This window comes from Macaca thibetana, chromosome 7 (assembly GCF_024542745.1).
Source record: "Macaca thibetana thibetana isolate TM-01 chromosome 7, ASM2454274v1, whole genome shotgun sequence".
Classification (NCBI taxonomy): Eukaryota; Metazoa; Chordata; class Mammalia; order Primates; family Cercopithecidae; genus Macaca; species Macaca thibetana.
The window spans coordinates 129444332-129471183 of NC_065584.1; the positions used below are offsets into that span (position 1 = coordinate 129444332).

General features: G+C 46.4%; 1 protein-coding gene and 1 pseudogene across 2 annotated transcripts in view; both read left to right on the plus strand.

The window, feature by feature from the left end:
• Positions 1 to 25511, plus strand: part of SORD (sorbitol dehydrogenase) — a 44872-nt gene extending 19361 nt beyond the window's left edge. Inside the window, exons 4-9 of the mRNA XM_050797850.1 lie at positions 12061 to 12220; positions 16258 to 16376; positions 19214 to 19279; positions 19907 to 20082; positions 23024 to 23145; positions 24068 to 25511. Coding sequence (XP_050653807.1) covers positions 12061 to 12220; positions 16258 to 16376; positions 19214 to 19279; positions 19907 to 20082; positions 23024 to 23145; positions 24068 to 24233 — 809 coding nt within the window. The 3' untranslated portion in view covers positions 24234 to 25511. The remainder of the gene's footprint in view (positions 1 to 12060; positions 12221 to 16257; positions 16377 to 19213; positions 19280 to 19906; positions 20083 to 23023; positions 23146 to 24067) is intronic.
• LOC126959002 (14-3-3 protein zeta/delta-like) lies at positions 7 to 12054 on the plus strand (annotated as a pseudogene). Its single transcript, XR_007727428.1, has one exon. The product of XR_007727428.1 is annotated as a 14-3-3 protein zeta/delta-like (transcript).
• Positions 25512 to 26852: the final 1341 nt, after the last annotated feature.

The following is a 26852-nucleotide window of genomic DNA, read 5'->3' on the forward strand; positions in this document are numbered from 1 at the left end:
CAGCAAGGTCCTTTGACTTATGTGTTCATTCAACATAAACATATGTGCATGCTTTCTTTGGGCCAGACCCTCTGTTAAGCTCTGGATACAGCAGGGAACAAGACAGTTTTGGTCCATACTCACATGGATCTTACCTTACACAAGAAAAGAGGGACCTGGAGCAGAGAGATAGTTACTTAGTCACCATGTGTTAAGGGTGGTAGAGGAGAATGCAGGTTGTGACTCGTGTCTTTTATCCAGACCCTTGGTTCATTTGAGGAAGGGACAATTAATCCAACATCTGGAGCCAAGTAAGAAATAAGCCAGGTAAAGGGCTGGAGAAAACATTTGAGGCATAGGAACCCAAACCACCTTTAGGTGCTGTGAACCAGGGCCTTGGATATGATGTTTGATTTTTATTAGTTGGCTGGGAAACCACCATTGTTCTTCCTAGATTTACGTAATTCATCTTCCCAGAGGGAGGAATTCTCAGCTGTGGCAGCCTGTGTTGTTCCCTGATACCATGAATTAAATCCAAGTTGTCTTGGCATAGTTAGCTGTTGGCTTTAACCTTCCTTTACCAGTGAGGCTGCTGTGCAGCCAGGAAATAAGGTCACATTATTTGGGGGAAGGTGGAGGTTGACAGGAGGCACCATCCTGTGTTAGTTATAAAGCTCTCTGAGCCCAGCCACATGCAGAGGGATTGGCCAGCTGTGAAGAAGTCAGGCATGTGTCTTATTTAGGGATGTTAAATCATTCATCATTAGTGGAAGTCAAGAAAGCTCCTGTGGTGTTATGAGGTTATTTCATAGTGGAATGTTTATAGCTTCCAATAGCCACTGGTGATTGGTTCTCACCTGTGGGACAAAGTCTCTGACTATAAATTATAACAAAGGGTGGGTTTCTCTAAATGTAAATTCTAACAAGGGTTTAGTCAGTTTTCTACAATGAGCTCAGTCTTATGCCACGAGCCTTGAGGGATATAGAAAAATGAGCAGATATGATCCCTGGATGCTTAGATCGATGTGGAAACACTAGATGTCGGGCCCTACATAAATACCAGCAATTAGACAGCAAGCCCATAGGATACAATTAGGTGTGGGAAAGAACAGGCTTTAGGAGTTCAAAGGGCATTTGCTGTGGGCAAAGGTGGTTAAAGAGTTCATGGAGGAGATAGGTCTTTGACCTAGACATCTAACAGTAGTAACATTAATAAGAGGGTAGCTAATATTTATTGATTTGCTACATTAGTCTCCGTGTTAAACACTTAGATGTACAATTCTTTCTTTCTTTTTTTTTTTTTTTTTTTTTTTTTTTTTGAGACGGAGTCTTACTCTGTCACCCAGGCTGGAGTGCAGTGGTGCAATCTCACCTTGCTGCAACCTCCACCTCCTGGTTCAAGTGATTCCCATGCCTCAGCCTCCTGAGTAGCTGGGATTAGACATGCACCACCACGCCTGGCTAATTTTTGTATTTTTGGTAGAGATGGGGCTTCACCATGTTGGCCAGGCTGGTCTTGAACTCCTGACCTCAAGTGATCTGCCCACCTTGGCAGTAATTTGGGTAACTTGCTGTAATTATGGGTCTGAGCCACTGCGCCTGGGCTATTTATTTCATTCTTGAAACAACTCTATGAGATAGGCATTATTATCTTCATTAGTTGAAGAAGAAATTGAAGCCTGATTATTGCCCAGGGTCATTCACTAGTTTGTCTCAGAGCTGGGATGCCCATCCTGGTCTTTTGGACTTTAGAGCAAGTTCTCGGAACCACTGGGCTACCCAGCATCTTCATACTTGAGAAAGTTTTTATATTTGAGTTCTTGAAGAGGTCAGAGCTAATATTCTAGTTAAGAGGAAGCGAACAGGCTGGGTGCGGTGGCTCATGCCTGTAGTCCCAGCACTTTGGGAAGCTGCGGTGGGCAGATCTCTTGAGGTGAGGGGTTTGAGACCAGCCTGGCCGATATGGTGAAACTCTGTCTAAAAATAGAAAAATTAGCTGGATGTGGTGGCATGCACCTGTAGTCCCAGCTACTCGGGAGGCTGAGCCAGGAGAATTGCCTGAACCCAGGAGGTGGAGGTTGCGGTGAGCTGAGATCGTGCCACTGCATGCCGGCTTTCCAGCCTTGGTGAGAGACAGAGCGAGACTCCATCTCAAAAAAAAAAGAGGAAGTGCACAATCAAATTACAGATGCGAGAGTAACACATCTGAGTGCGGATAAGTCTGTGCTGCTCAGGGCAGAGGTTTTGTGTTGGGGAGTTATTGGAGATGATAAACATGCGTAATCTTTATAAAAGTCCCTCTTTAAAAAGCATTTGGCTGGGCATGGTGGCTTACACCTGTGATTTCAGCACTTTGGGAGGCCGAGGCAGAAGGATTGCTTGAGCTCAGGAGTTTGAGACCAGCATGAGCAACAGAGGTTGACCCTGTCTCTGTGAAAAATAAAATTAGCTGGGTGTGGTCGTGCGCACTTGTAGTTCCAGCTACTCGGGTGGCTGAGACAGAAGGATCACTTAACCCCAGGAGGTTGAGTTTGCAGTGAGCCATGATTGCACCACTGCACTCCAACTTGGGTGACAAAGCAAAACCCTGTCTCAAAAAATAAAATAAAATAAAGCACTGTAAAACTGTGAAATGTCATGTTATCATAATATAATCATAATTAGAAGGTAAAACTGAATAGTATGAAAACTCCACCTGATTATAGAGGATCTTGAAGGCTAGGTGGAAGAATTCATCCTTAATGGCATAGGCATAACTTGCAGAAAGTTAACTGTACAGGAAAGAAAGTAGAGGGAGTCAGAGGAGATAGAAGGAAGAGACAAATACAGACATTTTATTTTTTTGAGACGAAGTCTCAGTCTGTCATCCAGGCTGGAGTATAGTGGCACCATCTCGGCTCACTGCAACCTCTGCCTCCCAGGGTCAAGTGATTCTTGTGCCTCAGCCTCCTGAGTAGCCAGGATTACAGGCACACACCACCACGCCTGGCTAATTTTTGTATTTTTAATAGAGACTGGGTTTCACTATGTTTGCCAAGCTGGTCTCAAACTCCTGACCTCAGGTGATCAGCCCTTCTTGGCCTTCCAGAGTGCTGGGATCACATAGGCATAAACCACCGTGCCAGCAAAATATAGACAGATTTTGGTGCTCATAAGGATTTCTGTGGGTCCTTTTCTTTTCTTAGGATACAAAATTTGGATTTAAAGTCTTTCATATGTTAACTTTGACTTAAAATTCTAATCAACAAATCTGGAAAGAAGACCACAACTCATCAAATATTTCCTAATGTTCATTTACAGAATTTAAACATATAAGTCAGCCGGGCGCAGTAGCGCATGCCTATAATCCTAGCACTTTGGGAGGCCGATGTGGGCGGATCACTTGAGGTCAGGAGTTCAAGATCAGCCTGGCCAACATGGTGAAACCCCATCTCTACTAAAAATACAAAAATTAGCCAGACGTGGTGGTGTGCATCTGTAATCCCAGCTATTCAGGAGGCTGGGGCAGGAGAATTTTGTGAACTCGGGAAGTGGAGGTTTCAGTGAGCTGAGATCATGCCACTGCACTCCAGCTTGGGTGACAGAGCAAGACTCTGTCTCAAATAAATAAATAAACAAACAAACAAATAGATAAACATACATATGAGTCAATAACTCTAAGGCATGGAAGCATTCCTATGTTTTTTAAGACTAGACTAGTCAAGTGCAGTAGTGAGAAGCGAGGAAAGAGTAGAACAAGGAGTATTATCTGTAACTGACTGTGAACAATCAATTAAGATGACGCACTACCTTCAGCCCAGCCTTCACCACTTATTTTAATGAGCACTAACTATGTACCAGGACTCTACACTGTTCTGTGAGTACTTTCAACACAAAAAGACTTAGGAAAAATAACTTACCATGTCCCTGCTGAATAAAGGCCAGACCTTCCATGGCCTCAGTAGGCCTCACAAGGTTCTAACATCCTCTTCAGGCTCCGGAGGGCCCGAGCACTCATATAGAGGTGAGCGAACAGTCAAGTCTCCACAGCTTATCACTGTGTGAGCACCTGAGCTTCTGTTTCCTCATCGCTAAAGCAGAGATAACACCATCTTGTTGGTTTATGGTGAGGGAAGGGAGATTTTGTGATGTGCCTTTCCTGGTACCTGGCACACAATGGGCATCTGGTAAATGGCAGGACTGGATCCCACCATTATTAGTAAACTCTATTCTGTGTGGTAGGTGTAAGCACCTCTTCCCAGTGGAGTCTGTCTGTCCGACTTTTCCCGAATAACCAGGTACTGAGGCAGGATAAGGCCTGTGGGTCCTTTCCTGGGCTCCTGCCACATGGCTTCCTGCCTCACTGGCGTTCAGCCGTGTTGGTCTCCAGCTTGTCCTGGGCTCAGGCAGGAGGGTCCGCCAGGGTTTCCAGTCTTGTCTCTGATTCGCTGGTATGGGTCACTCCCCAAATTCAGACGGAGTTTAAATCCAATTGTAACTTTGATGTGTAGCAATACCTGTGATATTAAAATCCCCTGTAAGTCTACTTTCTGTTTTCTGCAAACTTGGAGGCCATTGCTATATTGACAGCGTATTTGGAGTTCCCCTACATAGGGCTGGGTACCTGCCTGAAGATAAACCATCTAAACCATCCCAAAACCTCGGGATAACTATTTGTCCTCAATTATTCCTACCTCTCTCCCTTTCTTTACAACAGAAAAGTGCTACTGTCTTTAACCAACAGCTTTTACTTGTCACATTCCAGGGAATTTTTTCCCAATAAGTAATGCCCTTCTAGATATAAATGACGTTTGTGTCCCATGGTTTGTTTTCTCCCAATTCACAAATTCTATGTTTAGCAATAAAAATTTGTCTAGCACAACACTAGACACTATGGAAAAATAAATATGGAGCAGAAGACTGACTAATCCTGAGGCATTCCCATCCTTGATGAAGAGGCAAGATAGTCATGAAAAACAACTAGAGATGGACGTGGTGGCTTACACCTGTAATCCCAGCACTTTGGGAGGCCAAGGCCGGAGGATTGCTTGAGCCCAAGAGTTTGAGACCAACCTGGGCAACATGGAAAAACCCTGTCTCTGCAAAAACAAAAACAAAATCACCCAGGCATGGTGGCATGCACCCAGTTACTTGTAAAGCAGTCTAGGGTCAATATAGCAATCTCATTGTCTGACATGTTATCCAGAGTTCTTTGTCTCATGACCAGGAAAATTAACAAGAGTGGACACCAAGGGTGTCTACTATTAATGTCAAACCCATTTTTTTTAATGAAACCTAAGAGATAATTCTATCAAATCTTACCCAGTTTGATCATGAGGTGAGATTCTCGTAAAGCTTTTATAACCCTCTACAAATTGTTGTTAAAAAGCAGATCAGTGCCTTAAGAAAGCCTTGTTGTGCTTTTATTTCAATGCTCAATTTACATAAAAAACATAGAATATCCTTTTGAATTTAGTCAATATATTCACATACAGAATTTCCTTTGCAAGATTTTTTTTTTTTTGAGGTGGAGTCTCACTCTGTCGCCCAGGCTGGAGTGCAGTGGCGCTATCTTGGCTCATTGCAAGCTCCGCCTCCTGGGTTCACGCCATTCTCCTGCCTCAGCCTCCCGGTAGCTGGGACTACAGGCGCCCACCACCACACCCGCCTAATTTTTTTGTATTTTTAGTAGAGATGGGGTTTCACCGTGTTAGCCAGATGGCCTCGATCTCCTGACCTGGTGATCCACCCACCTCGACCTTCCAAAGTGCTGGGATTACAAGCGTGAGCCACCGCGCTCTGCTGCAAGATTATTTTTATAATCCTTCCACAACTCGCTCAAACCTTCAGCTTTATCTTCACCTAATTCAAAACAATTCTTTATTTCTAGGCAAAATTTACATTTCCATGCCTTCTTATAATCTTACCAAAACACACTTTACTTTCCTTACATACATTGCACGTAAATCTATTTTCAGTAGTCTCTAATTTCCTCTGGGAGGAAAGTGGCTGGGTTTAGGCAGGGACAGGTTTTTAAGTGGTCTGTAGATCCTTCTAGCAGGAAAGCCTGATATTTGAAGAAGCGATTGTCTGTTAGCCAGAGATTCCAATGTAGCTGGATGCAGAACAGGTGCCTCAAACATAAGGATTGAATGGCTGTTCTCCCTGTGATGGGGGCAGCACTGAGGCTAACAGTTGTCTCTCAAGGGTGGCTTCTTCTTGACTGCTGAAGGTGGAATTTTGCTGTTTGCAGATGGGGCATGGAGCCTGGTCCCTAATAGAGGGATGTAGGAGGGAGAGAAATTGGGGAACTAGAGGCCTTGGACAAAAGGCCAATAGTGACCTCCACAGAGAAAAATCTCATTTCACTAGGTGGCATGGTAGGGACTGAAACGTTAGGTAAAAACCCTGATTCTAAATTTTTTCCAGGCAGAGGTTAGAAGGAGAGGTTTTTGGGTTTGATAGTCTACCTCCTAGCAGAAGAAAATTGTCGCATAGAGGAACTGTTCAAATTCATTGGGCAGACAGAGTCTCAGCCTTGCCACTGCTGCCCTCGCCACCCAGAGACTGCTGAGCCCCTGTCCGTCCACCACCACCACCCACTCCAGACACTGAACATCCAGTCATAGATTAAAATGAGCTGGTTCAGAAGGCCAAGCTGGCCGAGCAGGCTGAGCGATATGATGACATGGCAGCCTGCATGAAGTCTGTAACTGAGCAAAGAGCTGAATTATCCAGTGAGGAGAGGAATCTTCTCTCAGTTGCTTATAAAAATGTTGTAGGAACCTGCAGGTCATCTTGGACGGTCATCTCAAATATTGAACAAAAGACAGAAGGTGCTGAGAAAAAACAGCAGATGGCTCGAGAATACAGAGAGAAAATTGAGACAGAGCTAAGAGATACTATCTCTTTTGGAAAAGTTCTTGATCCCCAATGCTTCACAAGCAGAGAGCAAAGTCTTCCATTTGAAAATGAAAGGAGATTACTACCATTACTTGACTGAGGTTGCCGCTGATGATGACAAGTAAGGGATTATGGATCTGTCACAACAAGCATACCAAGAAGCCTTTGAAACCAGCAAAAAGGAAATGCAACCAACACATCCTATCACACTGGATCTGGCCCTTAACTTCTCTGTGTTCTATTATGAGATTCTCAACTCCCCAGAGAAAGCCTGCTGTCTTGCAAAGACAGCTTTTGATGAAGCCATTGCTGAACTTGATACATTAAGTGAAGAGTCATACAAAGACAGCACGCTAATAATGCATTTACTGAGAGACAACTTGACGTTGTGGACATCAGATACCCAAGGAGACAAAGCTGAAGCAGGAGAAGGAGGGGAAAATTAACCAGCCTTCCAACTTTTGTCTGACTCCTAAAATTTACACAGTAGACCATTTGTCATCTGCGCTGTCCCGCAAATAGTTTTTGTTTACGATTTATGACAGGTTTATGTTACTTCTATTTGAATTTCTGTATTTCCCATGTGGTTCTTATGTTTAATGGTAGGGGAGTAGAACCAGTTAACATTTAGGGATTTACCTGTTTTCATCTTGAGGTGGCCAATATGGGGATGTGGAATTTTTATACAACTTATAAATGTTTGACACAGTACTTTTGGTACATTGCGGCTTCACAAGGGCCAGTGTTAAAACTGCTTCCATATCTAAGCAAAGAAAACTGCCTACATATTGGTTTGTCCTAGTGGAGAATTAAAGGGATCATTGGTTCCAGTCACAGGTGTAGTAATTGTGGGTACTTTAAGGTTTGGAGCACTTGCAAGGCTGTGATAGAAACAGTTATCCCATGGATCCCACATGTTAAACCAGGTGTATCTGTAGAATACTCAATCTCAATGTGCACACCTTTGACTACAGCTGCAGAAGTTTTCCTGTAGACAATCGTAACCCATCTTACTCTGGGTAAGGGCAGAAATGGTTCACGTTCCATTATTTGTACAGTTACCTGCTGTTAGCTTTCATTATTTTTGCTATGCTCATTGTATTTGTACTTAAATGTTTTAGGCAACCAAAGAACAAATGTAAAAGTAAAGATGCAGTAAAACTGAATTGGCTGATATTCATTACTTATGTATATCAAGCACAGCAGTAAAACAAAAACCCATGTATTTAACCTTTTTTTAGGTTTTTTGCTTTTGTGATTTTTAGGTTTTTTGCTTTTGTGATTTTTTTTTTTTTTGATACTTGCCTAACATGCATGTGCTGTAAAATAGTTAACAGAGAAACAACTTGAGATGATGGCTAGCTTCGTTTAATGTCTTATGAAATTTTTATGAACAATCCAAGCATAATTATTAAGAACATGTGTATTAAATTAATCTAAGTGGAATAAAATTTTTATGAATAGAAAAAAAGATTTGGCTGGGTGCATTGGCTCATGCCTGTAATCTCAGCACTTTGGGAGGCCGAGGTGGGCAGATCACAAGGTCAGGAGATGGAGACCATCCTGGTCAACATGGTAAAACCCTGTCTCTACTAAAAATACAAAAATTAGCCAGGTGTGGTGGCAGGTACCTGTAGTTCCAGCTACTTGGGAGGCTGAGGCAGGAGAATGGCATGGGAGGCGGAGCTTGCAGTGAGCCCAGATTGTGCCACTGCACTCCAGCCTGGGCGACAGAGCAAGACTCCATCAAAAAAAAAAAAAGAAAAAGAAAAGAAAAGAAAGAAAGAAAGAGAAAGGAAGGAAATAAAGGAGAGAAAGGAAGGAAGGAAGGAAGGAAGGAAGGAAGGAAGGAAGGAAGGAAGGAAGGAAGGAAGGAAGGAAGGAGGGAGGGAAGGCAGGCAGGCAGGCAGGAAGGAAGCAAGGAAAGAAGATTCATTGGACAGTACTGGGTTTTTACATGGAGGAAAAAAAAACCCAAATGGAGAGGCGGGTATTCACTGAGGGTGAAATATCCTCCCATACAGTGCCATGAATACCTATCACTGGGTGACAAAAAGGTCCTTACTAGGTGAAAATTTAGGCTAAAATCTTGAATTCTCCCTGTTTCTAGGAAATCACAAAAACAGCAATTTGAGTTACATTCCTGGTTACTAAGGTACTGGCTGACTCTATCCAACAAAATTATATTCCCAGGTTGTAAAAATACCTTCAGCATAGCATACAAAGAAGGGATAGGAGACATGATAGCCACAAAGGAGAGAATGGAAGAAAATGCGATAGGAAAGACTGGAAGTCCTGGCACCAACACCATGATGGGCTGTCAGGGACTGGAGTTAGTTCAGGAGCCTTCAGATAACACTGAGGTGTAGCCTCAGCCAGAAACCTTCAGTTGTCCCAGGACCTCCTTCCAACCCCATGCGATGGCTAGGTCTTCCATGAATGGAAACTGGATTGGAACTCAGCTGACATTCCCAACACCCGAGGGCGATGGGGGATTGACAGAGTCCTCTCCAGCAAGCCTGTCCTCTGAGTCTTACAGATCTGGTGGCTGCACTAACCACTCTTAACTGACCAACAGAGGCCTGGTATTTGTTTGATTTTGAGAGGAAAAAAAAAAAAAAACTGTGGATAAGAAACCACAGAAAGTAAAATATTAGAGGGTTGCTCCTACTCACCCTTCCGACATATCCCAGATGACCCCCTATGGGTGAAGCAGTCTAGGGTCATTGTAGCAGTCTCCTTGTCTAAGGTGTTATCCAGAGTTCTTTGTCTCATGACCAAGAAAATTAAGGAGCATGGACACCAAGGGTGAGGTTGCAGTGAAAGTTTAATAAGTGAAAGAGGAAAGCTCTCAGCAGCAGAGCAGGGGATCGACCTGAAACACGGTTGTTGTTTTACAGTTAAATACGAAGGTTTTTATAAGAAACTTCCCTTATCTGTGCAGGTGCTGTGTAACTTACCTTATCTGTGTGGCTACCTGTGTATCTTCCCTTATTTGTGCAGCTGTGAGCATGTCTTAGGCAAGCACAGGGTGCAGCTTCTCTTGCCTGAGCAACTACGGGCATGTTTTAGGCAAGCCCCCACCCCACCCCATGCAAGTTCTCATGGAGCCCACTGTGTACATGCCCAAAAAAGGGAGGAAACTTTTTCCTGGGAGTCCCCTGATTACACAGAGAACCAAGGCGTTTCTATGTTGGGCCTCACTTCCTTATCTGTGCCTGTAGCTTGATTTTTCCAAGCTGCTCTCTATGTGCCTGCAGCTTGATTTTTTTCCAGACTGTTCTTTTGTTTGAAAGAATTTCACCGAGGACCTGCCCTAACTGTCTGCCTGCTTTTTTTCTTTCTCCTCCCTCACTTGGGAGGCTGAGGCAGGAGGATCACCTGAACTTGGGGAGGTCGAGGCTACAGTGAGTAGTGATTGCACCGCTGTACTCCAACCTGGATGACAGAGTGAGATTCTGTCTCAAAAAACAAACAAAAAACCAAAGAAACATACACACACAGAGAAACCAAAAAACCAACAACAGGAAAACTGGAAACAACCAGGTTTTTTCCATCAATAAGAGAATGGTGATACTGACTATAGTATACTCTTACATTGGAACACTATTCAGCCATGAAAAGGAACAAACTGTCATTTGTTTTTGAGGCAGTGTTGCTCTATCACCCAGGTGGGAATGCAGTGGTGTGATCACGTCTCTCTGCAGCCTCAACTTCCTGGGCTCAAGTGATTCTCCCACCTCAGCCTCCCAAGTAGCTGGGACCACAGGCACACATCACCATGCTCAGCTAATTAAAAAAAATTTTTTTTGTAAAGATGAAGTCTTTCTATGTTGCCCAGGTTGGTCTTGAACTCCTGGGTTCAAGTGATCCTCCTGCCTTGACCTCCCAAGTACTGTGATTATGAGATTATAGGCATGAGCCACCGCACCTGTCCAGACAGTTAATACCACAACAACATAGATCAATCTGAAAAGCATTATGCTAACTGAAAGAAGCAAGATTCAAAAGAGTATCTACTGTATGATCCCATTTTTGTGATGTGCCAGAACAGGCAATACTACTCTGGTACAAAAAAATAATCAAAACAAAAAAATCAAAACATCCTCTGGGGATGGGGGTGGGGATTGACAGGGAAGGGACACAGAGGAATAAGATTTCTGAGGTAGTGGTAGTGTTCTGTATCTTAAAAGGGGTTTGCATTCCTAGGTGATAACTTTAAAAAAGAACCATGAACAAATACTGAACTCTAGTTAATGATATGCAGGCTGAAGCATTTAAGGGTGATGTCTGCAGCCTGCTTTGAAATGAATCGGAAAAGAAGATGGATTGATGGAAGGAGAGACAGAGATGAGACAGAGGGGTAGATAGATATGTGATAAAGTGAACATAGCTAGATGTTCCTCGAAGAATGTAGGAGGAGGCTATCCAGGTGTTCACTATGCAATTCTTTGAATTTTGCTGTGTGTTTGAAATTCTTCATAATAAAAAGATAGAAAAAAAAACAATTAGAGAGCAGTTCTCAGGCTGGGTTTCCAAGCAGGTATGGTGGGGCATAGAATAGAAGTATAACAGAACTGGCTGTTCAGAAGCCTCAACTATTACTCTCCGCTGTATGAGGCCTCTGCAGGTCATTGGCCGTTGCGGTTCTACTACCAGGAATCAGTTGACTCCTAGTTATTGTCTAAAAATGACCAGACTGGACATAAAACATGCTATAATTACAGCTCTTGTCTTTGTAAAGGCTTTGCTCCCTATTTTCCAGACAGATGAAGAAAAAATGCCTGCAAACTCCATGTATGAGCTACCGCTTTTGCAGCAGTGTGAGACGGGAACTATACTTGGCTTGCCTTAGCTGGGAAGTGGCTGTGGAGGTAGAGGGGTGGCTTGGCTTGTTGCAGGAGTTGGAAAAAGGGCAGGCCACACTGAACTGTGGAGGAGGGGGCAGTCCTTTTCCCCCAGAGTGAGTCTGTGCTTCATCCCAAGTTTCCTTACTTGCCTAGGACACTCCGGGTCCCCAGGGAGGAGGGGGCTCATTAAGCTAGATTCTCGCATCTGGCGTCTGCCCATGAGCATGCAAGCCTTCATAACATCTCTGCTTCTGCTGTTTTCAAAGGTTGGAAAACAAAGAACCAGACCAAAGAGGGGGCAGACTGCTCTCACCTTCGGGCAGGGTGCCATCTTTGTTTTCCTCTCCAGGTGATCGTGTTGCCATCGAGCCTGGTGTTCCCCGAGAAAATGATGAATTTTGCAAGTCTGGCCGATACAATCTGTCACCTTCCATCTTCTTCTGTGCCACACCCCCCGATGACGGAAACCTCTGCCGGTTCTACAAGCACAATGCAGCCTTTTGTTACAAGTGAGTGTCCACAGTCCCACTGGGTCACCTGGGACCTCTTTCCCTTCATTAGCTTGGTGCTGTTTCCTGTGGTTATTTCTTTATTCTTTTCAGCTCAGAATTCCAAACATGGGGCATCACCTGGGCAGGCTACTCTTCTTGGTGGCGTTGAGAGAGGGTAGCCTCCCTAGGAATAAGACTGACTCACAGTGCTTGGTTTTAGTCTTTTAGTTTGTTTCCCTTACTTACAGCAACAATAGAAAAATACTGCTGAAAATCACTCACCCTCTGCAGACAGCCTGGAGAGAATTCCTGTGGTTCATCCTCTGTTATTACTTTCCACTGCAACCGCCAGAAAGTTCATAACAACGATGACCTCGGCTGGGCGCGGTGGCTCACGCCTGTAATCCCAGCACTTTGGGAGGCTGAGGCAGGCGGATCGCGAGATCAGGAGATCGAGACCATCCTGGCTAACATGGTGAAACCCCGTCTCTACCAAAAAAAATACAAAAAATTAGCTGGGCATGGTGGCGGGCGCCTGTAGTCCCAGCTACTTGGGAGGCTGAGGCAGGAGAATGGTGTGAACCCGGGAGGTGGAGGTTGCAGTGAGCTGAGATTGCGCCACTGCACTCCAGTCTGGGCGACAGAGCAAGACTCTGTCTAAAAAAAAAAAACAAAACAACAACAACAATGACCTCAACAACAACAATAACACACCATGACAGCAACAGCTGATATTTCCTGAGGTGCTGTGGTGTGCTGCCAGGGCTTGAGCTCTGGGATCCTGGATCTACTCCCTCCTAGCAAGTGAATTTGGAGAAATGATTTAACTTTTCTCTGCTTCAGTTTCATTTAATCACCAAAATATTAAATAAGGTGATGCATGGAGAGTCATAATTATTATTACTATGTGCCTGCCCTTGTGCTAGTAAGTGCTTTGCATGCTCTAATTTATTTAATCTCCACAAGAATAATGGTGAGATGGGCACCGCTGTTGGGTTAACCAAGGCAGAAGGAAGCTTATTGACTTGGGCATGCAGCAGAACCAAGAGTCAAACTGGGGTCTCTGTGAGTCTCAAGCTCCTGCCCTGTGCCCACTCCCCTACCCTACTCCAATTCTCACCCCTGAAATTGTGAAGTTGAGTCTGGAGGAAGCAAAGTGCTTGCCTTTCTTCATGGCCCCCCATGGCCCCAGCCATGGAGCTCTAAGGTGCCAAAGTGCCGCTTTCCCCCTGACCCAACTCAGTTGCGTTCTCCTGCCACCCCAGCCTGGCCCCAGTGGTGGTTTTCAGCCAGGATGGGGCTTGTCCGATGGAGGCCAGGTGCCAGTCACAGGAACAGTCTGGGAGCCTACTGGGAGCCTTGAGAGGAGTCACAGGCCAGAGACCTTGTGATGGGTTTAAGTCAACACCTGAACCTGCTCTAGAAGTAAGCAGGTTACCTGTGCAGAGTCCACCTTTCAGCAAGTGGTTCCTGAATGAACCCATCTTTCTGGGGCCCTTTCCAAGTCAAGACACCAAACAAAAGTTTCATGGAAGGCAGAAGAGCATAGTGGTGAAGCCCACTGGTCTCTGCCAATTACAACTGTGTGACCTTGGGCAAGTCACTTAAATTTTGTAACCTCGATATCCTTGCCTGTGAAATAGAGATAGTAATGGTACCTCCCTCACAGAATTACTGATGAGATCCAATGAGAAAGGCATGTCAAGTCTCCAGCATGAGGTCTGGCCCATAGTAGGTGCTCAGTAAATGGTGCCAAGCTATGCCATACTCATGGCCTAGTGGTCTGGAGATGGAGGTGCAGGAGTAGACATGAAAGAGAGCCTTGTGCTGGTGGTTTATAGGGAATGATGGGGCTCTGGTTGGCAGTGGCAGTGGGGGTGCTGAGGAAGGTCTCTGGGGAGTCATACAGCCCCTGCCTTTCTTCTCCTCCCAGGGTGCTTTCTGCCTGTGTCCCCAGTTCTTCCCTACCCAAGCCCTCCTCTCTGATGTATTTTTAGGATTCCCATACTACCACAGCCTCTTTATTTGTGTACCTACCTATTTTCTTTCTATTTTCCTGCTTCCTCCTTGGCTTCTTAATCATCCATTACCCAATTTGGCCTGTTCCCTGAACCCCATTGTAAAAAACTACCAAGTTGCCTCATCACTCTCTGGTGTTTACAAAGTCATGAAAGGTTGGGGCTAGGAGGAAGTTTGGAGTCTTCTCATCCTTGTTCTCCATCAACCCCCACTGGACAAGATTGAAGAGGGTGGAGTCAGTGGTTTTCCCAAGGTCAGTGGCAGCGGGGCTGGCCTCCAGGACTCCTTGTGCATGCTTCTGCCTCCACACCAGATAGCTTTCCAACACGGTTGGCTGTGTTGGGTGCAGGCGGATGAGGCAGCGTCTGCTTAATCAGTAGAGTATTCTTCCTGATAACAGTCTTCCCTCATCACCTTCCCCAATCCCATCTCTCCTCGATGTAGCTTCCATGCAGTCCACCCTCTGCATAGAGCCCTTATGAGTTCTTCAGGAAGCCCAGATGTGGAAGGGCAGGCGTATCTGGGAGCCTGCGGAGTCCCTGAGAGAGTTTAGGAATCTTCACTATTTCATTTTAAACTTTTTCCCATTATATAGAAGGGATGCTTCTAGGGGGAGTAGAAGGAGTGTGACCGCAGTCAGAGCAGGAGAGTGGATTGGAGTAGGGAAAGTGATGGGGAAGAAGCCGAGGGGAAGGGATAAGGGGGTGGTGGGCAGCAGCTGGGCCTCCAAAGGCCTGGTGAGTAGTTCTGTCAAGGATCAGGGACAGTGATAGGAGGACTCTGAGTTATTCTGTTGAAGATTGGGGACAGTGTTGAGAGGATCATGGGGATGAGCACATGGTTTGGCTGCCACATTTATTTCTTTCTGGAACTCGAGGGTTTTCATGTTCCTGTGTGTGGAGATTTGGGGTGCTGGGTAAATCCTGGGCAGTGAGGAACTAGCAGAAATTGGATATTAATATTAGCTACACAGCTGCTCATACCAGGAGGCAGCTGATATGGGACAGGCAGAGGATGTGGAATCAGGACACCTTGGTTAAGTCTGGCCTTCCATTCCCTAGCTTCATAACCTTGGCAATTCTCTTAATGTCAGTGAGTTTCAGTTTCCTCTTCAGTAAAATAAAGATTTTTTTAAAAAGCCTGCCCTACCTGCCTAACATGGTTATCATGAGGATTAAATGAGGTAATAGATGAGCATGCTTCCTAATCTGTAAAGCTTTATGCAAATACTTGCTGTCATCATCAGCAGTATTATTGAGAGGGTCAAGATGCCAGTGGAAGTGAAAACCTAGAACCCAGAGTGAAGGTGACACAGCATTTAATCAGCTATGTGGAACAGGCCCTTTTTTCCTCTTAACTGGCCCTGGGTGAGCCGGGCAGCTTCTGTCCTCAGATGTGGTTCCTCTGGAATGTATAATATGGGGGGTGGCTATCAGAGTGATGCCCATTGCTAAATCACTGTTCTGCAAAACTGGTGATAATCAGGATTGTTTGCTAAAGTGAAACTAAAAAGGCCGTAAATTTGAGAAGCAGATGAGATGCTGGAACGTGGCCATGTTAACTCCTTGTTAAGTAAACTTTTCATTTATTAATGATAACCATCGTGCCTTACCTTGGATAGCACATTAAAGAAAATGTAATGTGTTTATTTCACTGAATTGATTTCTCCAAAGAAAACCATGTTGCCTTCTTCAGATGGGGACGCTGTGGCATAGGTTCTGGGATCACAACATATCTGGCTTCTAATTTGAACCCTTTGGGCCCCTTACTAACTTTGAACCACTGGGGCAGTCATTTAACCCACCAAGCCTGTTTCCTCATCTGTAAAGTGGGAATGATAGTACCTACCACAGAACTATTCCAGGGCTTTACATGAGTTAATGTATATAAATTGCTTAGCACATTGCTCTGCACATAAATAAATGCTGGATGAATGTTAGCTATGGTTGTTATTACAGTAACGTTGGGCATGTATAATACTATTGTTAGCATTGTCGTTAACTCAGAGGATCTCTGTGTGTCGAATGATTCTTCAGGCTTCCTGACAATGTCACCTTTGAGGAAGGCGCCCTGATTGAGCCACTTTCTGTGGGGATCCATGCCTGCAGGAGAGGTGGAGTCACCCTGGGACACAGGGTCCTTGTGTGTGGAGCTGGTAAGAAACAGAAGCTACCCTGTTGCGGGTTCATTGACTGGGAATGCGGGGACCTCTCCGCCCATCTCATTCCCCCTCCAAGGCTTGAGATTTGTTCTAGAATCCTTCTGGGTAAGGGAGGATTGCAGTGTCCCGTTCCCTCAGTGACTAGCACTTTGCTAAACAAATGGTATCTGCAGACATGATATTAACTAGGGTTATATGTCCTAGGCAACATAGCCCTTTCGTTCATTTAAAGAATGAATTGGCTGGGCACGGTGGCTCCCGCCTATAGTCCCAGCACTTTGGGAGACCAAAGCGGGTGGATCACTTGAGCCCAGGAGTTCGAGACCAGTCTGGGCAACATGGTGAAACCCCATCTCTACAAAAAAATACAAAAATTAGCCAGTGTGGTAGTGTGTGCCTGTAGTCCCAGCAACTCAGAAGGCTGAGGTGGGAGGATCACTTGAACCTTCGAGGTCAAGGGTGCAGTGAGCCATGATTGTGCCCTTGAACTCCAGTCTGGGTGACAGAAGAAGACCCTGTCTCAAAAAAAACAAGACCCCATATCAAAACAAACAAACAAAAAGAATGAATCTGGGCCAGGCGCAGTAGCTCATGCCTATAACCCCAGCACTTTCGAAGGCTGAGGCAGGTGGATCACTTGAGGCCAAAAGTTCAAGACCAGCCTGGCCAAAATGATGAAACCTCATCTTTACTAAAAACACAAGAATTAGCCGGGCATGATGGTGCGCACCATGTAGTCCCAGCTACTTGGGAAGCTGAGACAGGAGAATCACTTGAACCTGGAAAGCAGAGGTTGCAGTGAGCCAACATCGTGCCACTGCACTCCAGCCTGGGCAATAGAGCGAGACTCCGTCTCAAAAAAAAAAAAAAAAAAAAAAGGAATAAATCTGGTGATTATTTTTGAACCCTTGATGGGAAACTAGGGAAATTTTTTTTTCTTGAGACAGAGTCTCACTCTGTTGCCCAGATTAGAGTACAGCAGTGTAATCTTGGCTCACTGCAACCTCCACCTTAGAGAAATATTTTTGATAGTAAAGGGAAGGGCAACTCTTGGAACTTTCTAATTATACCAGCAAAGTGATGGCCTAGTCCCATCTATGAATAAGGTAGACCCCGCTACCGGCCAGTGGGAGGAGTGAGCAGTGGTTTGCTCCCACACCACTGGGAGCCAGCACTCTGCCTGCAGTAGGGTTGTAGCTAGCTGCCTCCCCTCATCCCCTGTTTCCAGCCATCTGGAACAGGCCCGAGCAGCCTCAGACCGAATCATTCTAGGCTTCTAACTGCTGGTGACCCAGACAGCATGCTCACACTCCTTGTGGGTGTGATCTGGGGTTCCTCATACTTGTTTGTGATTTTCTTTGGCAGGCCAAATAAGTGATCACAGGGTTTCCTAAGAGGGGTGATGGATATAGAATAGACTTGCCACAATGGGCTAGCAGACTGCAGGACTCAGGTGACAGATTCTTATAAAAATCTGCATGGATCCAGTACCTTTTTACCATAGAAAAGGAAAATAAGTCACACATACCACATACATGCATGCCTTGCCCCCAACACACACACACAGAAATTCACCTGCAAGCCCGTCACCGATTAGCCCAAGAGAACCACTATTAATATTTGGGTATAGAATCTTTTAGTTCGTTAGCTTTTTTCTGAGACCATGCTAAATACGCTTCCTTCACCTACTCTTTTTAAAAAATCAGGCTGGGCACAGTGGCTCACGCCTGTAATCCTAGCACTTTGGGAGGCTGAGGCAGGCGGATCACCTGAGGTCAGGGTGAGACCAGCCTGGTCAACATGGTGAAACCTCGTCTCTACTAAATACAAAAATTAGCCAGGCGAGGTGGCGCGCGCCTGTAATCTCCACTACTCAGGAGGCTGAGGTGAGAGAATCGCTTGAACCCGGGAGGCGGAGCTTGCAGTGAGCTGAGATCGCGCCACTGCACTCCAGCCTGGGCGACAGAGCAAGACGCTGTCTCAAAAAAAAAAAAAAAAAAAAAAAAAAAAAAATCAATCTACTGTGAACATTTTTCCTTGTCAATAGATAAAGAGTTATGGCATAATTTTTAATAGCGGTGTAGTTTTTAAATCTTGCTTTGTTGGACATTTCAGGTATTATTTTTCAGTGTTTTGTTTTCTGAGGGAGTTCACAAAATTGTTCTCAGGGGGTGTGTACAAAAAGTAAATCCCCAAAGATATTCTGCATTGCTTCCGTTCTGTGGGTCTGATTTTTATATTAAAACCACAGTGTCACTTAGCATGCAGATTCTATGGGGAAGCAGGTATCTCAGGAAAATCCTTGCATACCTGAGTATCCTGGGGCTATCTGGGCACCTGGGCCAACCCAGGGAGCCAGCTCACTTAAGGACCCTCTCCAGGTGGTCCTCAGAGGACACCTAAAAAGAATGTGTCTCTCTAGGGGAGGTGTGATGGGTTCTCACGAAGGTCGGGGCAAAGAAAGAACAGGAGAACAAGTCCAGACCTTCCAAGAGTTCTTATATTCTGAATAACTTTGTGTTTCCTTGAATCCTGTGGTTCTTTGAGATTGTCTCCACTAGTGCCCAGGAGTAAGTGGGAAGTTTTTAGCTCTGAGGTTTGAGAGGATTAAATAGAACCCGGCACTAGGAGCGTGTTTTATGTAGAGAATAATTCTTCATGGATTCATTCACTTCTGCATTCAACAAACAGCCAGTAAGGTCTTATCATGCCAGGCACTGGGGTAGATGCTAGAGACACACAAAAGATACGGTTCCTGTCCATGGCCTGGACAAGTGGGAGAGCAGATGTTTAATATTTCACAAACATCTTCCGTCTTCTGCTTTGTTTAGGGCCAATCGGGGTGGTCTCTTTGCTCGTGGCCAAGGCAATGGGAGCAGCTCAAGTAGTGGTGACTGGTAAGGCTTTGTTCTCTTTCAGTCTCCTTGATGGGGAAACAGCTGGGCCTACTGTATGTGTATGTGTGAGGAGAGGTTATCTGTGACGGTGTGGAGGGGGTGAGTGTGTAGTGTCATATGGATTGTGGAGATATAGAAGAGTGTGCGAGTGTGTTTTGTGTTAGGAGAAGCTATTAGAGAGAGTTTGTGTGAGAGAGTGTGTGTGTGTGGGTGTGTTTGTGTAGCTGTGTGGTGGACATGGGAGTGTATGAGGGTATACAGCAGGGGTGTCCAATCTTTTGACTTCCTTGGGCCACATTGGAAGAATTGTCGTGGGCCACACATAAAATATACTAATACTAACGATAGCTGATGAACTTTAAAAAATTTTTCTTTTAATCTCATACTATTTTAAGAGAGTTTACAGATTTGCATTGGGCCATACTCAAAGCCATCCGGAGCTGCATGCAGGCTGCGGGTTGGACAAGCTTGGTGTGAAGAGGATGCGTTGGCCTCAACAGCACCACCCATTGCACCAGAGCTTTGTTGCCATCAGATCTTACACCTCCATTTTCTTTTCTTCCTAATGAGTCATCAGATTTCTCTGTTTGAAATAATTTTTTTTTTTTTTTTTTTTTTTACCTTCAGACCTGTCTGCTCCCCGGTTGTCCAAAGCCAAGGAGATTGGGGCTGATTTAGTCCTCCAGATCTCCAAGGAAAGTCCTCAGGAAATCGCCGGTAAAGTAGAAGGTCTGCTGGGGTGCAAGCCGGAAGTCACTATCGAGTGCACGGGGGCAGAGGCCTCCATCCAGGCGGGCATCTACGTGAGTGAGCTGAGGGCAGCTTTGGGGAATCAGCATAGGGGAGTGAAGGAGATAGAAGTAGGGAGTGAAGCTTCTTTACCAGCTTGCTGTGTGAGCCCCAAGCCAAATTGATTCCTCTTTTGTTATCTCTGTTTTCTTATCTCCAGTGTGGAGATTGTACTTGAACTTGCCTTACATCCTCATTGGGCCATCTGAGGTTCACACAAGATAACAGCTATACATGGGCCTTGAAAAATGTTACGGACACACACTTTGAGGATGGGGTTGGCTTCATGATCGTATCTGTGATCATAAAAGTACAGTAGTTTTGGTAAAAAGATCAAGAAGAAAAACAGGGAATGATGCCTTAATTGTATGTGGGAAATCCCCGTCTTATTTTATTGAGGAAAACTGCAATCTTTTAGTCATTGATATAAAGTGACAGACATTCAGTTAGTCATGAAGGCGAGGTTATTTTCCAGGTTCACAGGTGTCTACTGCTTGTTTTGTCTCCAAGACTTAGGAACAGATAAGCTGCCAATGCCTGACTCGCCCTTGAGGGACCCACCAACCACTTATGGGAAGTTGGCAGGAAGTTGGAGGTGGTGGGAGGGAGTGGCATTGACAGATCAAAGTACGAGGAAAAGAGGGGAAAGAGAATAACTTCCAGGTTCCAAGCCCTACTGCATGCCAGCTTCTCTGCTGTACTTTATAAACATGATGCCTAATCTACACAATAACGCTGAAAATCAGTTACCGTTTTATGTTGAGGGATTTGTGGTTTGAGGCAAGCCGAGTCACGCCCAGGCCCAGCCCTGCCAGGCCCCAGTGCCTGAGTTGCCCTGCTGCTTAGGAGAGGAAGGGAAGGAGGGGACAAACAACCATGCTAGGGTAGGGGGACAGGGCCAGGGCTGGGGAGGGTCGCAGGCAGCTGTCACCACAGGGGACTCCCGTCCCCGCCTCCCAGACTGCTTCTCCACGGTAGCGTGGGCTTCTTCCTTCCTTCTGAGTCCAGCTGATTCATGCACGAGGGCACTTCGCATCACACGAGACATTCTAGGGAAGGCTGACTCACCAAGCTGAGTAGCAGAGCTGCCTAGACCTCCTTCTACTAAGTTGCCTGTGGCCTTAGGAGCTGAGGAAACAGTGGGGGAGAGGGAGGAGTGGGTGCCACCTCGGCACTGTCCTGAGTTTCAGCTGGAGTCGGCCAGCCCTCTGCTTCACTGTCACAGGCAGTGGTCGCCATGGGGGAAGGGGCAAAAAGACGCTGAAACTCAGAGAGGAACAATGGGTCTGTGTGTGACTGATCTACCCATGGTATGTCTTGGGTACCTGCCGTGTGCCAGGCTTTGTGCTGGGCACTTTGAGGGCTAAGACATGAGTAAGTTGTGTCTACTGTCTTCAAGTAGTTGGCAGGTCAGTGACCTCCACCCCACAGAGAGGCAGTATAAGCTGGGCGACTTCAAGGACGTGTCTCTCCTTCCTCTTGTGCCTGGTCCTTAGAGCATTTGGAACAGTTGGCATTTCCAGCTGTTGATGGTGGCAGCCTGGTTGCCAGGCTACCTGAGGCAGCATGGAGGTGAATGTGACCCATGGGCCTCACCGGACCTGCAGCAGTGTCTCTCTTGACGTAGGGAGTGGGACTGTCATGCATGACAGGTGCTGTAGAATGCTATAGGCCACCCCGCCAATGAGCAGGCTAGGCGGCTGCACCAAATACGGACATATCTGAGCATCGCGGTCCTGCCAGGTTCTGACTGGATAGTGTTTGTGATGAGACGCGGCAGATGCCTTGGGGTAGAATTGATGTCATATCCTTGGTGCAGATGCCATACCTACAGGACAGTGTCCAGGTGGTTCCAGCATTCCTTGACCAGGGGTCAGCAAACTGCTGGCATCTTGGCAGCTTGGGATGGCCAATTGGTGTTCCTCCTCATCACCAGGTAGAGAGGAAGTGCTGATGAGGAAGTAGTTTCCCTAGAAAATGGGCTGAGAGGGCACGGTCCAGGGTGCCACAGCTCTGAAGCGGCAGCCCCAGGAGTCACTCCCACACCACTCACACCGTGAGTTCACCTCTTGCTCACGGCACCGCAGGCCTCTCTCCATGGTGTATCCTTCATCTCAGAAGCGGAGGCTGTGGCGTGTGCCTTTCTCTAGTTCCACTGTTTAGCACCTAGAATGGTCCCAATAAATGCTTGCTGCTGACTATAATGAACAGCCAGCATGACTGAATTGTCCATTGTTCTGTCTCTCACCACACTGAGCACAGTGATCCCCAGAAAGCTCTGGAACAAGCACGGCACTCACAGGGAGTTCTGGGGAAATTTTCAGGAGAAATTTCGCAGCCACCTGTGAAATTGCCCACTCCAAGTGGGCAACTGATAAGGCAGATAAACATTCAAGGAAAGACAAAACCCATTATGGCTCATACTGTTGAGGAAAACATCTCTGGAACAAAACGACTTCTAACCGCCAGCCTGCACGCACCTATAAAGCCTTTTTTAACCACAGAATATAAGTGACTCATCTGTCTCGTGTTTATAGTTTTCTCAGCACTGGTGAGCTTAGAGGGCCGGCGGTTCCTTCCAGCTCTGATGAAAGCGCTGCCTGTGGAGGGCGCTCTGCGGGAGGAACAGGTGCTTAGACTGTGGAGCTGGCTGAAGCCAATATTGGGTCCCGAATCTGTAAAGCTTTGGAAGACGTTCCCACTGTGCCTGGTTCTCCGTGGGTTAAGTGTATTTTTTCAGAAGGTTTAAAGGAAACAGTGTTTACTCTGCCAGTCTGTTAAGTTTGGTTGGCAGGTTGAGCAGTTCAGCACTGTACAAGAATCACATTCTCTGGAATTTTGAGATGCTCAGCTGATGCAACCAGAAGATACTTGTGTGATGATACTACGTTATTGCAAGTGGGAAGTCAGCATTTCTTATCGTCTGAGCTTTCTTGTTTGTACCTCCTTTTCCAGGCCACTCGCTCTGGTGGGACCCTGGTGCTTGTGGGGCTGGGCTCTGAGATGACCACCATACCCCTACTGCATGCAGCCGTCCGGGAGGTGGATATCAAGGGCGTGTTTCGATACTGCAACACGTGAGTATGCTGCGGGTGAGCCAGGATGCCCAGCCTCCAGCAAGACCAGGGCAGGCCCCACTCAGCCTCTGGGCCCATGAGTCTCTGCCTGTTTGTTCATGGGGGGCACTCCCTGGCCACACTGATAGCTGTGTGATATAACAGGGATCCAAAGAGAGAACACTCATTCCCAGTTAAAGAATGGGAAGCACAGAAGAATGAATGGAGGGAAGGAAGGAGGGGATTTTGAAGCATGCTCTTACTAGGTGTCTGCTGTTTATCCCCGCCAGGCCCCTTTCCCCCCACCCATTTTCTTAAGTTGCCAGATCTCCATTTTCTCCCTTTAAAGGGAAGAAGAAGAGAAAGGACAGAAGGAAGAAATCAAGTCCTGTGGCTCCCGTTCCTGAGCCCTAGGGCCCACCCTGGGGAGCGAAAGGGTCTTAGTTTGCCCCACCGGTGTTCCGCAGCTCCACCCTCTCCCGGCTGGGACCTTCTGGCTGGGACCCCACCCCGCGGCAGTGTCCCTTACTCCTAGCTTTAGAGGCTGCAACTCCATGCCCTCATCAGGGCACCAGCTTTCCAGTAAGCTGAGCTGTTAGTGGGTGTGACTGGATTGTCCTGGGCTGCCTCCCCACGGCTTCTCTGCCTTTTCCCAGTGGCTTCCACCATGTGCCTTGTTCCTTCGAGCCACAGGAATTCTAGGCTCCATGGCAGACATGGCGGAGTGAGGGGGTGGGCGAGGGGTGGGGGAAATTGGAAATAGGCTCTGTACCCCTGAATCGTAAGCCATAAGATCCTTTCCTCGGTTGTTGGCCTGTAAAATTGGCTTTGCTGAACCGCAGTGCTATCAATAATATGGCCAAGCTGATCTAGTGCTTGGTAGTTTTGGGCACATGGCTCTTTCCTCTTGAAGGTTGAATATAATGCTCGTGCTCTTTTACAGGTGGCCAGTGGCGATTTCGATGCTTGCATCCAAGTCTGTGAACATAAAACCCCTCGTCACCCATAGATTTCCTCTGGAGAAAGCTCTGGAAGCCTTTGAAACATTTAAAAAGGGATTGGGGTTGAAAATCATGCTCAAGTGTGATCCCAATGACCAGAATCCCTGATGTTTATTGGCTTTGCCCTCATCCGCACAGTATCGGGATCTCAGGGCACAATGGCTGGACAGGGGTGGGCTTTCATGCAGAACTTTCTCTTTTGAATGTTAAGAATAATTAATACAACTCATCATGAACAGAAGTCCTTACGCAGAGGAATTGGTGTGCCTTAAAGATACAATCTGGGATGGTTTGGGGGAACTTGTAGCCAGAGTGGCCTGTTCATGCTGAGCAAAGTCCAGCAAGCAGAGCGGAGTTTGGCAGGCAGGTGCCGGGAACTCTTCCTGGAGTGCCTTCATTGAGTAAGGAAATCTGGCCCGTGGGTTTCCTGGTTCCACTGCTACTGACCCGGAGGGGAATGAGGGCTGAGTTATGAAAAGATAACTTCTGAAGACTTAACTGGCCCAGAAGCTGATTTTCATGAAAACCTGCCACTCAGGGTCTGGGATGAAGGCTTGTCAGCACATTCAGTTTAGAATGCAATGTCTCTAGAGACACATTGGCTGTTTGGTTTGATGATAAAAGGAGAGTAAGAAAAGGCATCACCTTCCTGGATCCAGGATAATTTTCAAACCAATCAAATGAAACAAAAAAGGAAGTGTCATGTGAGGTTAAACCAGCTTGCATTCCGCTAATGTGGAAAAAGTAAGAGGACTTCTCAGCACTTTTTGAAGATTGCCTCTTTTTCAACTCCTGAGAATTGTGTTATTTCACTTGCCAAGTGAAGGCCCCCCTCCCCAACATACCTCACCCCACCCCACCCCTAAACATGGTCCCTTGTTACTAGGCAACCAGGAAACTGCTACCTGTTGACCTCACCAGAGACCAGGAGGGTCTGGTTAGCTCACAAGACTTCCCCACCCCGGAAGATTAGCATCCCCTACTAGGCTCATACTCAACTGATGATTATTAGACAATTCCATTTCTTTCTGGTTATTATAAACAGAAAATCTTTCCTCTTCTCATTGCCAGTAAAGGCTCTTGATATCTTTCTGTTGAAATGATTTCTATGAACTTGTCTTATTTTAATGGTGGGTTTTTTTTTTTCTGGTAAGATTTGGATCCAAATCGCATCATGCCCACTTGTGACTTGGAGATTATTCATCAAGAATGAGGAGATAGTAGCCATGACATAGCTTGAGCTGTAGCCTTTAATCCCTTACTTCGACTGTGGGTGGAGGGTGAGTTTGAAGAGGTTCTGATTTTCTTGTAACGTGGGAAAGCCATGACCTTGTGCCCGAATCTGTCAGATGGCTTTGGGTAATAAATATTGTTAGTGGCATCTGACTCATGTTGCTGTTTAGTGGGCAATGGACTTACGTTACCCATTTCCCGGAGGAAGGGATCCCAGGATTTTTGAAGGTGACATATTTTCTGTACCAAATATAATTTCATTGACATGAATTATCTCTAATCCTCACAACAAGTCACATACACAATCATTTTGTAGATAAAGAAGATATAAATGCCAGAGGAGACCTTAAGATTGTCTTAACACAACCCTTCGGCTAACAAGGGTGGAAATTGAGGCTCAGATTGTGGAAGTGACTTGGCAGATCACACAGTGGGTTAGTCAATGGCCCAGAATTAGACAGAACCCAGGAATCCTGGCATCAAATCGTTTACAACATGCTGCCTCTCATAGGCCAGAGGGGTCCAGTCCTAGGGGACAAAGGATGCCCCCATGGCACCACCCCCACCAAGCAGCTCCTACTGATGAGAAGATGCACTCAGCAATCTCGGTGGGAACATCCTCACACCCTGTGCCCACTTTCAGGTGCCCAGGGAAGGAGCTCTGTGTCTGCTTCAGCCAGGGCTTTAAGAGGAGAAAGAAGCTGGGAGTGAGGGGCAGAGGCTCTACCAGAGAATGTCTGCTGGTGTCTTGGAGGCACTTCCTGCAGACTATGCACTCCTTGCGAAGCCATTTCACTGCTGTCCCTTCATCCTTCTCCTCCCTGAGCCCTAGGTGGAAGTCCGTGTGTGGAGGAGGCCACCCAGAGATGACCATGACCAGGCCCCACCGCCTGTAGCCACACCCAGCCTCTGTCACAGCTGGCTGCTAATAGTCAGCGTTGCTTCCCTGTTATTTGGCCTCCGTACCTTGAACCTAGGTTGACATCATGAGCAGAGGACAGTTCTTAGGAAAGGCAAATATCTCGTAAATCCTATTTGCCTCCCCTTCTCCTAATCTCTGGCTCTACCAACTCCCCAACAGGCCTCCTGCACACACACTAGGAGCCAGGAGGGAGGAGGCGGGACTGTGCTACACAAGGGAGACTGGGTGGGAAAGATGTCAGAGAACCAGTGCCTGAGTGCAGAGGTGACTTCACACCAGCATCTGCGGTAGCCAGAGGTGGCCTGCAAGAGGGAATTGCTGGAGCCAACATGTCCCCTTTCTCGGTTAGGGTCCGTGGAGCAGTCTGCTGCTTTCTACCCTCCAGGTTGCCTGAAGGGTTCTTCCCAGCTCTCCGCCCTGACACCTCTTCACTCACTAGCACTGGTGTTGCTGACTGGGTGGGGTCCTCAGTGTTGACTGAAAGCCTGAATCAAGTGCCAGGCACTGGTGGCAAAGCACATAGAGGCTGCTGGAGCTTCTAAGGTCACGGAGCTTGTGGGGAATTCACATGC